We start from the raw sequence: 15180 nt of genomic DNA, 5'->3' as shown, positions 1-15180 counted from the left end.
GCAATAATTGCTTGATACAGTGGGGGAAATAAGTATTTGATCCCTTGCTGATTTTGTAAGTTTGCCCACTGACAAAGACATGAGCAGCCCATAATTGAAGCGTAGGTTATTGGTAACAGTGAGAGATAGCACATCACAAATTAAATCCGGAAAATCACATTGTGGAAAGTATATGAATTTATTTGCATTCTGCAGAGGGAAATAAGTATTTAATCCCTCTGGCAAACAAGACCTAATACTTGGTGGCAAAACCCTTGTTGGCAAGCACAGCGGTCAGACGTCTTCTATAGTTGATGATGAGGTTTGCACACATGTCAGGAGGAATTTTGGTCCACTCCTCTTTGCAGATCATCTCTAAATCATTAAGAGTTCTGGGCTGTCGCTTGGCAACTCGCAGCTTCAGCTCCCTCCATAAGTTTTCAATGGGATTAAGGTCTGGTGACTGGCTAGGCCACTCCATGACCCTAATGTGCTTCTTCCTGAGCCACTCCTTTGTTGCCTTGGCTGTATGTTTTGGGTCATTGTCGTGCTGGAAGACCCAGCCACGACCCATTTTTAAGGCCCTGGCGGAGGGAAGGAGGTTGTCACTCAGAATTGTACGGTACATGGCCCCATCCATTCTCCCATTGATGCGGTGAAGTAGTCCTGTGCCCTTAGCAGAGAAACACCCCCAAAACATAACATTTCCACCTCCATGCTTGACAGTGGGGACGGTGTTCTTTGGGTCATAGGCAGCATTTCTCTTCCTCCAAACACGGCGAGTTGAGTTCATGCCAAAGAGCTCAATTTTTGTCTCATCTGACCACAGCACCTTCTCCCAATCACTCTCGGCATCATCCAGGTGTTCACTGGCAAACTTCAGACGGGCCGTCACATGTGCCTTCCGGAGCAGGGGGACCTTGCGGGCACTGCAGGATTGCAATCCGTTATGTCGTAATGTGTTACCAATGGTTTTCGTGGTGACAGTGGTCCCAGCTGCCTTGAGATCATTGACAAGTTCCCCCCTTGTAGTTGTAGGCTGATTTCTAACCTTCCTCATGATCAAGGATACCCCACGAGGTGAGATTTTGCGTGGAGCCCCAGATCTTTGTCGATTGACAGTCATTTTGTACTTCTTCCATTTTCTTACTATGGCACCAACAGTTGTCTCCTTCTCGCCCAGCGTCTTACTGATGGTTTTGTAGCCCATTCCAGCTTTGTGCAGGTGTATGATCTTGTCCCTGACATCCTTAGACAGCTCCTTGCTCTTGGCCATTTTGTAGAGGTTAGAGTCTGACTGATTCACTGAGTCTGTGGACAGGTGTCTTTCATACAGGTGACCATTGCCGACAGCTGTCTGTCATGCAGGTAACGAGTTGATTTGGAGCATCTACCTGGTCTGTAGGGGCCAGATCTCTTACTGGTTGGTGGGGGATCAAATACTTATTTCCCTCTGCAGAATGCAAATAAATTCATATACTTTCCATAATGTGATTTTCCGGATTTAATTTGTGATGTGCTATCTCTCACTGTTACCAATAACCTACCCTTCAATTATGGGCTGCTCATGTCTTTGTCAGTGGGCAACCTTACAAAATCAGCAAGGGATCAAATACTTATTTCCCCCACTGTAAGTGGCAAATATTGATGCTGATTAAGCCAAGTTGCATGCGCAAAACAGAATATGACCAGATTTGCACACTCAACTTAGGTCGCACTATGTAGAATTTGGGGGAAGCGAGTACATTTTTTAAAAATATTACCCCCCCCCCCCCCCACCACCACCACCAATGTTCTTGCTTTTAGCAAGCCTGGATTTCTTGAGACAACGTAGACAGCTGCCTCGGAGCATCCCAAAAATATAAGATAAGCCATGCTGAGTCAGACCAAAGTCCATCAAGCCCAGTTTCTGGTCTCTAACAGTGGCTAGTTCAGGGCACAAGTACTTAGAAGAGCCTCATTTCTTAAAGCATATTTCCAGGGTAAGCAATGGCTTGCTTGTTTACTTGAATAATAATTAATTATGAACTTTTCCTCCAGGAACTTGTCTAAAGCTCTTTTGATCCTCACTATGTTAGTTTCCTGGCCTGCATCCTCTGGCAAGAGATTTCACAGCTCAATTATGCACAGGGCTTTTTAGTGAATGATACATACCTGTAGCAGGTGTTCTCCGAGGACAGCAGGCTGATTGTTCTCACGACTGGGTGACGTCCGCAGCAGCCCCCACCAACCGGAAGAAGCTTCGCGGGCAGTCCGCACGCAGGGCACGCCCACCGCGCATGCGCGGCCGTCTTCCCGCCCGTGCGCGACCGTTCCCGCCAGTTGAATGACAAGCAAAAAATGGAAACACAACTCCAAAGGGGAGGAGGGAGGGTAGGTGAGAACAATCAGCCTGCTGTCCTCGGAGAACACCTGCTACAGGTATGTATCATTCACTTTCTCCGAGGACAAGCAGGCTGCTTGTTCTCACGACTGGGGTATCCCTAGCTTTCAGGCTCACTCAAAACAAGAACCCAGGTCAATTGAACCTCGCAACGGCGAGGATACAACAGAAAATTGACCTACGAAGAACAACTAACTGAGAGTGCAGCCTGACCAGAATAAATGCGAGTCCTGGAGGGTGGAGTTGGATTTACACCCCAAACAGATTCTGCAGCACCGACTGCCCGAACCGACTGTCGCGTCGGGTATCCTGCTGGAGGCAGTAATGTGATGTGAATGTGTGGACAGATGACCACGTCGCAGCCTTGCAAATCTCTTCAATAGTGGCTGACTTCAAGTGGGCCACTGACGCTGCCATGGCTCTAACACTATGAGCCGTGACATGACCCTCAAGAGCCAGTCCAGCCTGGGCGTAAGTGAAGGAAATGCAATCTGCTAGCCAATTGGAGATGGTGCGTTTCCCGACAGCGACCCCTAGCCTGTTAGGGTCGAAAGAAACAAACAATTGGGCGGACTGTCTGTGGGGCTGTGTCCGCTCCAAGTAGAAGGCCAATGCTCTCTTGCAGTCCAATGTGTGCAACTGACGTTCAGCAGGGCGGGTATGCGGCCTGGGGAAGAATGTTGGCAAGACAATTGACTGGTTAAGATGGAACTCCGACACCACCTTCGGCAGGAACTTTGGGTGGGTACGGAGCACTACTCTGTTGTGATGAAATTTGGTATATGGAGCATGAGCTACTAGGGCTTGAAGCTCACTGACCCTACGAGCTGAAGTAACTGCCACCAAGAAAATGACCTTCCAGGTCAAGTACTTCAGATGGCAGGTATTCAGTGGCTCAAAAGGAGGTTTCATCAGCTGGGTGAGGACGACGTTGAGATCCCATGACACTGCGGGAGGCTTGATAGGGGGCTTTGACAAAAGCAAGCCTCTCATGAATCGAACGACTAAAGGCTCTCCAGAGATGGCTTTACCTTCCACACGATAATGGTAAGCACTAATCGCACTAAGGTGATTCCTTACTGAGTTGGTCTTTAGGCCAGACTCTGATAAGTGCAGAAGGTATTCAAGCAGGTTCTGTGCAGGGCAAGAACGAGGTTCTAGGGCCTTGCTCTCACACCAAACGACAAACCTCCTCCACTTGAAAAAGTAACTCTTTTTAGTGGAATCCTTCCTAGAGGCAAGCAAGACACGGGAGACACCCTCGGACAGACCCAACGCAGTGAAGTCTACGCCCTCAACATCCAGGCCGTGAGAGCCAGGGACTGAAGGTTGGGGTGCAGCAACGCTCCGTCGTTCTGCGAAATGAGAGTCGGAAAACACTCCAATCTCCACGGTTCTTCTGAGGACAACTCCAGAAGAAGAGGGAACCAGATCTGACGGGGCCAAAAGGGCGCTATCAGAATCATGGTGCCGTGGTCTTGCTTCAGCTTCAGTAAGGTCTTCCCCACCAAAGGTATGGGAGGATAAGCATACAGGAGGCCGGTCCCCCAATGGAGGAGAAAGGCATCCGACGCTAGCCTGCTGTGTGCCTGTAGTCTGGAACAGAACAGAGGCAGCTTGTGGTTGGTCTGAGAGGCGAAAAGGTCCACCGAGGGGGTGCCCCACTCTCGGAAGATCTTGCGTACCACTCTGGAATGAAGCGACCACTCGTGCGGTTGCATGACTCTGCTCAGTCTGTCGGCCAGACTGTTGTTTACACCTGCCAGGTATGTGGCTTGGAGGAGCATGCCGAACTGGCAGGCCCAACGCCACATCCCGACGGCTTCCTGACACAAGGGGCGAGATCCGGTGTCCCCCTGCTTGTTGGTGTAATACATTGCAACCTGATTGTCTGTCCGAATTTGGATAATTTGGTAGGACAGCCGATCTCTGAAAGCCTTCAGTGCGTTCCAGATCGCTCGGAGCTCTAGGAGGTTGATCTGCAGATCCTTTTCCTGGAGGGACCACAGACCCTGGGTGTGAAGCCCATCGACATGAGCTCCCCACCCCAGGCGAGATGCATCCGTCGTCAGCACTTTCGTGGGCTGCGGAATTTGGAATGGACGTCCCAGGGTCAAATTGGTCCGAATGGTCCACCAGAGCAGTGAAGTGCGGCAACTGGTGGAGAGGCGGATGACATCTTCTAGATTCCCGGTGGCTTGAAACCACTGGGAAGCTAGGGTCCATTGAGCAGAGCTCATGTGAAGACGAGCCATGGGAGTCACATGAACTGTGGAGGCCATATGACCCAGAAGTCTCAACATCTGCTGAGCTGTGACCTGCTGAGATGCTCTGGTCTGCGAAGCGAGGGACAGGAGGTTGTGGGCCCTCGCTTCGGGAAGGAAGGCCTGAGCCGTCTGGGTATTCAGCAGAGCTCCTATGAATTCCAGAGACTGTGTTGGCTGGAGATGGGACTTTGGGTAATTTATCACAAACCCCAGCAGCTCCAGAAGTTGAATAGTGCACTGCATAGACCGGAGGGCTCCTGCCTCCGAGGTGTTCTTGACCAGCCAATCGTCGAGATATGGGAACACGTGCACTCCCAGCTTGCGTAGGTACGCCGCTACCACCACGAGGCACTTTGTAAACACTCGTGGGGCAGAGGCGAGCCCAAAGGGCAGCACACAATACTGAAAGTGCCGTGCGCCCAGGCGGAATCTGAGATACTGTCTGTGAGCTGGCAGTATCGGGATGTGAGTGTATGCGTCCTTTAAATCCAGGGAACATAGCCAATCGTTTTTCTGAATCATTGGCAGAAGGGTGCCCAAGGAAAGCATCCTGAACTTTTCTTTGACCAGGAATTTGTTCAGGCCTCTCAGGTCTAGGATGGGACGCATCCCCCCTGTTTTCTTTTCCACAAGGAAGTACCTGGAATAGAATCCCTGCCCTTCCTGCCCGGGTGGTACGGGCTCGACCGCATTGGCGCTGAGAAGGGCGGAGAGTTCCTCTACAAGTACCTGCTTGTGATGGGAGCTGAAGGATTGAGCTCCCGGAGGACAATTTGGAGGCAGGGAGGCCAAATTCAGGGCGTATCCGCACCACACTATTTGGAGAACCCACTGGTCGGAGGTTATGAGAGGCCACCTTTGGTGAAAAAATTTTAACCTCCCTCCGACCGGCAGATCGTCCGGTACGGACACTTTGAGGGCGGCTATGTTCCCGTGGATCCAGTCAAAAGCCCGTCCCCGGCTTTTGCTGTGGAGGCGCAGGGGGCTGCTTAGGCGCACGCTGTTGACGAGAACGAGCGCGCTTGGGCTGTCCCTGTGCCTGACGAGGCCTTCGGGCCGGCTGGGTGTACCTACGCTTTGCAAAAGAATAGGGCACAGCCTGCCGGGCCCGGGAAAAACGTCCACCTGCTGAGGTGGGTGCTGAAGGCGCCCGGTGGGAGAGCTTGTCGAGGGCGGTTTCCCGCTGATGCAGTTGGTCCACCAGCTGCTCGACCTTCTCACCAAAAATATTATCCCCCCGGCAAGGGACGTCGGCCAGTCTCTGCTGGGTGCGGTTGTCCAGGTCAGAGGCACGCAGCCATGAGAGCCTGCGCATCGCTATACCTTGGGCCGCAGCACGAGATGCCACCTCACAGGTGTCATAAATACCCCTGGACAGGAACTTTCTGCACGCCTTCAGCTGCCTGACCACCTCCTGATAAGGCCTGGACTGCTCCGGCGGGAGCTTATCGACCAGGTCCGCCAGTTGCTTCACATTGTTCCGCATGTGGATGCTCGTGTAGAGCTGGTACGACTGGATGTGGGTCACGAGCATGGAGGATTGGTAGGCCTTCCTCCCAAACGAGTCCAGAGTGCGAGACTCTCGCCCCGGGGGCGCCGAGGCGGTATCCCTCGAACTCCGTGCCCTCTTGAGAGCAGAATCCACGACCGCCGAGTCATGGGGCAATTGGGGCCGCATTAACTCTGGGTCCGAGTGGATTCTGTACTGGGACTCTGCTTTCTTGGGAATGGTGGGATTAGATAACGGTCTCATCCAGTTCCGAAGCAGTGTCTCTTTGAGGACATTGTGCAACGGCACCGTGGAGGACTCTCTAGGTGGTGATGGATAGTCGAGGACCTCGAGCATCTCAGCCCTCGGCTCATCCACAGAGACCACGGGGAAGGGAATGCAAATAGACATGTCCCTTACAAAGGAGGCAAAGGAGAGGCTCTCAGGAGGCGAGAGCTTTCTCTCTGGTGAAGGCGTGGGGTCCGAGGGAAGACCCGCAGACTCCTCTGAGGAGAAATATCTGGGGTCTTCCTCTTCCCCCCACGAGGCCTCTTCCTCGGTATCGGACATAAGCTCATGTAGCTGAGTCCTTAACCGGGCCCGGCTCGATGTCGAGGCACCGAGGCCTCGGTGTCGTCGAGCGGTGGACTCCCGCGCCGGCGGGTACGAAGCTCCCTCCATCGACGTCGACGGGGACTCCACCTGCATGGCGGTCGAGACCGGCGCCGCAAGCGGCGGCGGTGTCGACGGCCTCGGCACCGGGCTAGAGCTCGCCGGCGCCACAGTTAACGGCGTCGAGGGCGCAAGCACCCCCGGCGCCGGCACAGCCTGGCGCATCAGCCCTTCCAGGATCCCCGGAAGGATGGCTCGGAGGCACTCGTCCAGGCCCGCTGCCGGGAAAGACGGGGGGGCCGGTAGAGGTGTCGGTGCCGGAAGCTGCTCGGGTCCAGGAGACTGCACCGAAGTGCTGGGACCCTGACGCGTCGGTACCTCCACTACCGAAGGGGATCTCTCCTCTCGACGCGGACGCTTCGGCATCGACTCCTCGCCGGTACCGAGAGCCGGATGCCTCGAAGGCGACCGATGACGGTGCTTCTTAGATTTCTTACGGTGCCCGTCATCGGTGCCAGGTGGAATGGAGGAGGAGGAGGTCGATCCCCCTCGGTCTCGAGGAACCGGGTCAGACAGGGTTCGGTCCGGAGGGCCATGGGCCAAGGGAGTGACCGGGGCCGATTGCCCACGCGGCCTCTCACCCCTACCCTCACCGGAGGACCGGCGGGCCGACGGGACTTGTGCTCCTGGGGTCGATGCCGATTTCGCGGGCATCGATACCGATGCCGTCGAGGTTGACGTCGAGGGGCCGGCGCAAGTTCCGAAAAGACGGTCCCGTAGAACTTGCCTCGCAACCTGAGTCCGTTTCCGGAGACCAAGACACAAAGAACACGACTTGATATTGTGCTCCGGCCCGAGGCACTGGAGGCACCAAGCGTGGGTGTCGGTCTGCGAGATAGGCCGGCCGCACCGACCACACTTCTTAAATCCACTCGGGACCTTCGAGGACATCGACGGAAAAATCGCGTCGGCGAAATTAAAGCCGTCGATGGTGGCGGTAAATCACACCTCAAAAAATAAATCGACCGCGCGGCCACAAGGCCGCAACGCGATGCCCCCGCTAGAAAACGAGGGAAAAACAAGCGCGTTCACACTTTTTTTTTTTTGAAGAAAAGAAAAAGGATCCGGAACGCGCCCAGATAACAAACAAAAACTAAGAAAATTCGCGAAAACGCAACGGTTTTTCGGGGCTAAACAAGAGAGAGCGGCGACGCACGACTCTCTCCAGCGCGGAAAAAACAAGACTGGCGGGAACGGTCGCGCACGGGCGGGAAGACGGCCGCGCATGCGCGGTGGGCGTGCCCTGCGTGCAGACCGCCCGCGAAGCTTCTTCCGGTTGGTGGGGGCTGCCGCGGACGTCACCCAGTCGTGAGAACAAGCAGCCTGCTTGTCCTCGGAGAATGAGGGGGTACTTGGGGGTACTGAGTACTAGCACCTTTTCTATTGTCTGCTACAATTGACCCATGGATCCCAAGTTTTAATGAAAGAGCTCAGGCTCTACACACCAATTCTGCCTTGTCATAGATTTTGTGACTGGTTGCAGGGGGCCTGGCTATTGTGGGGTGGGTCACTGAGTGTTTACCCCACCCTTGAAGGGTGGCCTAGCATTTGAATACTGGCACCTTTTTTGCTAGAGAAAACGCACCGATTATGCACCACATCTAAAAATACTTTCTACAATTTGTTTTCAATTTACTGGTTGTGTCTTCTAAGCGCCACTTAGCTGGAACAACCGTGTCCATTTAACACTGTAGGAGGATGGGAGCCAAGCCAGACAATTGCCAGGGCCCCCCGCATCACAAGCAGGCCCTTTGGCAAAATTTCATACCACTGAGGAGCTTAAGGCCACTGGTGCTAGCAGACCCACTCCTGTTCTGTCCTGGCTATCAATGTGTCTAATGCCAGACCTGCTTTCTTAAAGGTGCAGGAGAAGGCCAGTAGCATTCAGAGCATTTTAAAATTGATGCCATCACCCATTCGTTTAAGTAGGGAAGAGCTGATTATGGATGGAAAAGTGTTAGTGATATTAGACATTAAGATGACAGACCATCATGAAAAACATTTCTAAGTTGTTTTAATTATGTCAATGTCCTGTGATTTCATGTTCACACTTTTTGCTATTTTTGTCTTTTTATTCAGGTAGATTGCTGGGCCCTGGGAGTCCTGTTATATGCATTAGTTTATGGGGCTATGCCATTTGACAACAGCAGCTGTAAAACTCTCTCAGAGCAGATCAGTAGTGGTGAATACAGAGAGCCTCCCCATCTCTCAGGTATAAATGCAACACAAAATGCACTGATATACAAAGTATACAGAGTATAATATCCTCACTGGTTTATGACTATTGATGATGTGGTGTCATGACTGACTTATGATTCATGGCATTAGTGCTGACTTTACCCTCAGCGTTGTATAATTTGCAGTACCAGTTATGTGCACATTCTGGTCTATGTGCCCGTCATATAACAAAATGATGGAGCATCCAAATGCATCTTTATTTAGCAAATGTCCTACTTATAAGAACAAGTAGGGAAAGCATGCAGAGCATGTCTCAGGTAACTCTTTCCAACCTGTGTGTGTGCGTTTGTATATATCTGTGTTGTTTTTGTGTGTGTCTGACCTGGACGGGAGAGGGGATGGATGATGTGAATTGAATGGTATCCAGTCTTTTGTTTTTGAAAGATTAATAAAATGGAACAAAGTATGATAATATATCTAACTATTAGATGTCACAGTCAACAGATTTTAAAGGATGGATTTTACAGTTCAGCCACAGGATGCCACTATCCAAAGGCAACACCTAGTGTAAGGGTGAGGGTAATGCATTTGAAATGCCACCTTTGTGTGGTACAACCAAAGCGGTTCACATATTATATATAGGTACTTTCTCTATCCCTAGTGGACTCACAATCTCAGTTTTTGTACCGGGGGCAACGGAGGGTTAAGTGACTTGCCCAGGGTCACCAGGAGCTGTGATTAGAATCAAATCTGGTTCCTAGGCCACTGCACTAACCATTAGTGCCATGCTTCCCTACCACTAGATGGCCACACACATAGCAACTAGTAGCAAACCATAGAGTTTAGTCACTAGAGGGGTAATTCTATAACTGGGTATCTCCATTAGGTGCCCCATCGCCTTGCGGTAGAAATCTATTCTATAAGAGAAACTAGGCACCTAGGTTTCGTTGCAGGAGTGTAACCTAGTATTGGTGCACTCAAAATGTAAGCACCTGCACTTACGCCAGCCACAGACCTGCTATAATTGCGGGCACCTAATTGAAGCAGGGTCATGTAACTTACAGTATTCTGTAGGTTACCCGCATAAGAGGAAGCCCTGCCAATGTCCTACCCATTCTTCTCCCCTGTGTATGCCCCCATTGCAAATGCCCACTACATAGGTTAATGAACACCCCTTACAAAAGTGAACACTATTTGCTCCTCTGATATGTGTGACGGTGAAGATAAATGCTTTTTGCACATTTTTGGACTATGATTTATGCTTGATAGTTGAACATTGCATATATAATCACAATGGCATATCAGAGACCTATGATGTTGTTTATTCAGCACCAGTGATGATTTTACGTGTTAATATATTCATCCTATGGTGTTCTTCCATGATGTTGATTAGGGGAGTTCTACCAGTGAGTCTCTATTATTGATGTCCCACTGTGAGTTGTCTTTATATTATAATATATAGTATTTTGCTTAGATGTCTTTTAAGAGGAACTAGTACAGTGTTCACTTTTGTGAGGGATGTTCATTACAGTTTTGTTTTCTTTTCAGCATGCCTCCTCAAAGATTTTATGTTGAATGGAGTAGATTCTGGTACACCACAGGACTCATATTTAAAACAGAAAAACATCTGAAAAAAGGGCACAAAGTGGTAGATTTTTTTTTTTTTTGCAAAAATGTCCAAATTGTTATTTTTGAAACTCATTTTTAATACTTTTTCTATACAATGCATCTATATCTCAAGTGGGTGTGTTGGAGGCATGATTTGGGGCGGGACTATGGTAGGCTTACAATTTGGACGTTTTTCCGCAATAACGGAACACTGTAAAAACATCCAGGGCAAAAAAATAGGATGTGTTCGACTACACCTGTTTCAATAGCTACTAAGAGCCAAAAACGGTGACCAAACTACTCAGAAGACCACTGAAGGGATTAAGGCATGACCCCCCCCCTTAATCCCCCAGTGGTCACTGACCCCTCCCACCCCCCTAGGAGGTGAAAGTGACAGTACATACCAGGCTCTATGACAGCTGCAGATATGTCATTCCTCTTGGCAGCAAGTTGGTCCCTGGAGTAGCCTAGTGGTTGGTGCAGTGAACTGTAGAGAAGGGAACCCAGGCCCATATCCCACACTAACAGTACACTTGAGATGGAAAGTGTGAGCATTCTAAATAACCACAAAATACCTACTGACAGTGGCGTACCAAGGGGGGGGGGGGCGGTCCGCCCCGGGTGCACGCCGCTGGGGGGGTGCCGTGCGCCTGTCGACTCTTCGTTTTCATGCTCCCTCTGCCCCGGAACAGGTTACTTCCTGTTCCGGGGCAGAGGGAGCATAAAAACAAAGAGCCGGCAGGCGCGCGGCACCCGGGGGGGGGGGGGGCTCATGCTGTTCCGGAGGGGGGGCGCTGCACCCGGGGGGCGGGGCGCATCGGCGATCCACCCCGGGTGTCAGCCCCCCTAGGAACGCCACTGCCTACTGAACCCACATATAGGTGATACCTGCTGCCATAAGGGCTATTGAAGTGGTGTACAGTTGGGTAGAGTACTTTTTTTCTATTACTGGAGGGCTCACCATACAATGTAAGGGGTAATGGTGAGCTGTGTGCCTGGGACCTTTTATGTGAAGTTCACTGCAGTGCCCCCTACGCTGCCCCACTGCTCTGCTGGGATGTCTGTGTGGCCAGTCTAGTAAGAATGTTGGCCCCTAGACATCCCAATGGCTTGTTTTTGTGTAGTTTTCCTTTGAACGCTTTGGTTTGAAAATGGCTCTTAAAGAAAGATGCATTGTGCACAAAACATCTAAAATAGGGCAATTTTCGAACCAAAAAGATAGACATTTTTCTAGTTCAAAAATGACCACATTTGGACTTTTTTTTTTGCAAAACATCCAAAATCAGATTTGGATGCCGATAATGCCCCTCCACATATGTTAAGCAGGTTTTTGCAGAATAGTACTTGGGTTACGTGCGCATATATGTATATACATGCATATGTCATTATTCCATACATTTATGCACTTAATAACATGCACACGAATGTAAGTGTCTGGTTTATAGAACTGCCTTTTATATGTCACCATATAACAATCATTGAGAAGGTGATAAGGTTCAGTTACCAGATTTCACAGTAAGATTTACAACAAAGAAAATGAAATACACATCTGAATCACTAACAGCCAGCCAAGCAGAGATATGGGTGTGGCAACAGTGGGGTGCAGCAGGGGTGGAGGCACTTGGTAGAGAATCCATAAAAAGCATGAATGGGGCGGGGGGGGGGGGGGGGTGATGTGTGAAAATTGAGAACACACCAGGTGCCCGCATCGGGAGCAGCTCACTAAAGCTACGGTGAAGTGAGGTGTGCTGGTGTTCAGCATGCCTTTGCAGACATCTTTGGCTAGCAGGGCTTTGGTGTCCCTACCAGCTGCAACAAGGGTGTGCCATTGTTGGGTGAGCCTCAGTCCAAAGTGGGCTATGCCACTGAACTAGCCACGGGGCAGCATACCATCCACGTGATTGATTAAACCCCACAGGCTATATATCAAAACTAGAATATTTATAGAACCCTACATCCTGACCAGGCATCTGTTTGCCTTAAGACAACTGTTCTCTGCCATCAAATGATATTTTGCACTTTGCATGCCCTATTGCCAATGCATTTTGACTTGCATGGCTTAGATACCTGTATCCCAATGACATGCTTTTATTTTTATTGGCAGGGGCCTATGGGCTGATTGACTGGATGTTGACTGTAAATATAAAAGGCAGAGCAACAATTGAAGACATAGCAAACCACTGGTGGGTAAACTGGGGTTATGACACTATTGTGTGTGACTGTGATTTAGCCCAGGAATGCCACTCCCCATTACTGGCTCGTTACATTGATTGTCAGAACACAGAAAGCTTTGGATTTCATGGTGGACAACAGGAGAAAAGTAGCCTCAAACTGAGAGAGATCACAAGGTATGAAGCATGCCTCAGGAAATCCAAAAAGGAAAATGATATCAAGCAGTCCCATCACGATGCAGCTTCTAATGTGACCAGCAAAAAGCCAAAAGGTATTCTTAAAAAGAGGAACAGCTTTGACAGTGCCTTTTTTTCTACTAGTTTCTCTGAAAGCCTGTCTAAAATCTGTGACCCAGTAGGACAGGAACTATATGCTCCAGCTGCTGAACAGGCAAACACTTTTGGCAATGTTGAAACAAGAAGCCCTGAACTAATTTTGAAACTGCCCAAAAAAGGGATCCTCAAAAAGCCTTATACAAGGGAATCTGGGTACTCTTCTTCTCCTGAAAGGGGTATATTCTCCGGGAGTCCTTCAATCACAGAAAACAGTACAAAGGAAAACATGGAACGGTCAAAGAAAGGGGTACAACATAGAAAAGGAATCCTTAAACGGAATGGAAGGTTTTCAACCAGCCTGGACCTGCCCGTTGACTGCTCAGCACTTAAATTGTCAGATTCCTTACAAGATCTGATTCTATGTGGTTGGCAGACAGCAAACAGTTCTAGCCGACCTTCAAGTATTATCAGTGACGACAGTTTCCTCTCAGGTGATTCATTTGACCTTCTGGATATGGCTGCTATAACCAAGAGGCAGCTGTTTGCTCATTCTGCTCAAAGTATTGTCTACAGCTCTGCATCAGAGGAAGAGGACCCCAAAGGCATTCCCGATCCTAGTTAGTCCTCTGACTCAGGGAGGGAACTGGATAGTCATGAATTTCCCAGCATATTTCTAGAGGAAATTACTGATCCTATTAGTGTTTATAGCCAGGCCAAAAAAAAATGTGATCGTTTGAGTAAGTGAGGAAATAGCAGGGCTGAATATGAGTTGGGATTACCTCTTCTCTCTAGTTGCATTCTGAATAATGTATTGAAAGGAATTAAGGACATTAAGCAATAAGCACTGAAAACCAATATACTTAAACCTCAGCATATCATCATCACAGTGTCCATGGTTTTAAAGGTAATGTCTCACACTCTATAAAGCAAAAAATAAAAACGCAAGTACTTCTGTTTAGGTTTCATTTTTTATTTTACCCATTTTTTTGCCTAGGATTTCTTTGTCACCGCAGAAAAGAGGCAAAGTCCAACTGCAGCAATGGATGCCAAAAGAGCAGAGGAATGAGGCTACCAACAGCATAACGTCTTTTTATTGCATCAATAATTAAAAATATGTTATTATATACAGCCTGATGGAAAGTGAGTCACACAAAGATGTTCCGGTGGTCCAGTAGATATTCAGATTATAGTACGCCTGACGTGTTTCAGCACTCCGTCTGCTTCAGGGGCACATTAAGAGGGGGAGTTACCACTGTGGACTACTATTAAGTCAGAATATTTTACTACAAATTGGGTTATTTTAGCACAGGGTCCCAATTTTGGGAGGAAGTTATCAATATGGGCTACTATTAAGATACTGTAGTTGCCTTAAGTATAAATCAATTTACGCCACCAACTTTACATATATAGGCACTCAATTATGGAATGCTCTACCCAAACAAGTAAAATCTACCCAGAACTACCTAAATTTCCGAAAATTATTGAAATCAATATTGTTTAAGAAGGCATATTCCCCAGGTCTAACCTAACTTGAATTAACTATTACTATAAATTCAGACCCAAGGACAATAATTACCTGTCATTATCACTTGCCTTTTGATGTTTAATTGTTATTTTATATCTTATTCTCAATTTGTATAATTGTTTTTCTTGTACTGTAGCTTGCACTACAGACTTTGTAAGCCACTTTGAGCCTGCGATCAGTGGGAAAATGTGAGATATAAATGTAATAATAAATAAATAAATAAGTTATTTTACAAGTCGTGCTATTTTAGCACAAAGCGGGACCTTGCAGTACTACTTTATGGTAAAAATAATAATTCATCTTTACAGTAATCCAAGCTGATAACTCCCTCCCTGCATGCAATGACCCTGTGCTAAAATAATCCAACTTGTGGTAAAATAACCTGGTTCAATAGTAGCCCACATTGATAATTTCCCCCCTAATGAACTGGACAGATAGCAAACAAACTCTGCCTTTTATCAACACATGACTTTCATATAGAACTGCTCCAAAATCCTAAAAATCTGTTGATGGTATCGGGACTGTTGCCACTTGAACAGTTCATTTAAATTGCACCAGAAACAGGCCGACATGCAGAAGCATGTCAGGCTTACTGTAATCTCAATATCTACTGAACCACTGGAACATCTTTG

The 15180-nt window shown here is 48.7% G+C and overlaps 1 protein-coding gene across 1 annotated transcript in view; it reads left to right on the top strand.

Moving 5' to 3' along the window:
- The window catches only part of LOC115473047 (NUAK family SNF1-like kinase 1), a 52258-nt gene extending 37749 nt beyond the window's left edge, over positions 1–14509 (top strand). Inside the window, exons 6-7 of the mRNA XM_030207660.1 lie at positions 8870–9002; positions 12681–14509. Coding sequence (XP_030063520.1) covers positions 8870–9002; positions 12681–13645 — 1098 coding nt within the window. The 3' untranslated portion in view covers positions 13646–14509. The remainder of the gene's footprint in view (positions 1–8869; positions 9003–12680) is intronic.
- Positions 14510–15180: the final 671 nt, after the last annotated feature.

This window comes from Microcaecilia unicolor, chromosome 6 (assembly GCF_901765095.1).
Source record: "Microcaecilia unicolor chromosome 6, aMicUni1.1, whole genome shotgun sequence".
NCBI lineage: Eukaryota > Metazoa > Chordata > Amphibia > Gymnophiona > Siphonopidae > Microcaecilia > Microcaecilia unicolor.
Note: the sequence above shows the minus strand (reverse complement) of the source record. Positions and strands in the feature narration are given on the sequence as shown.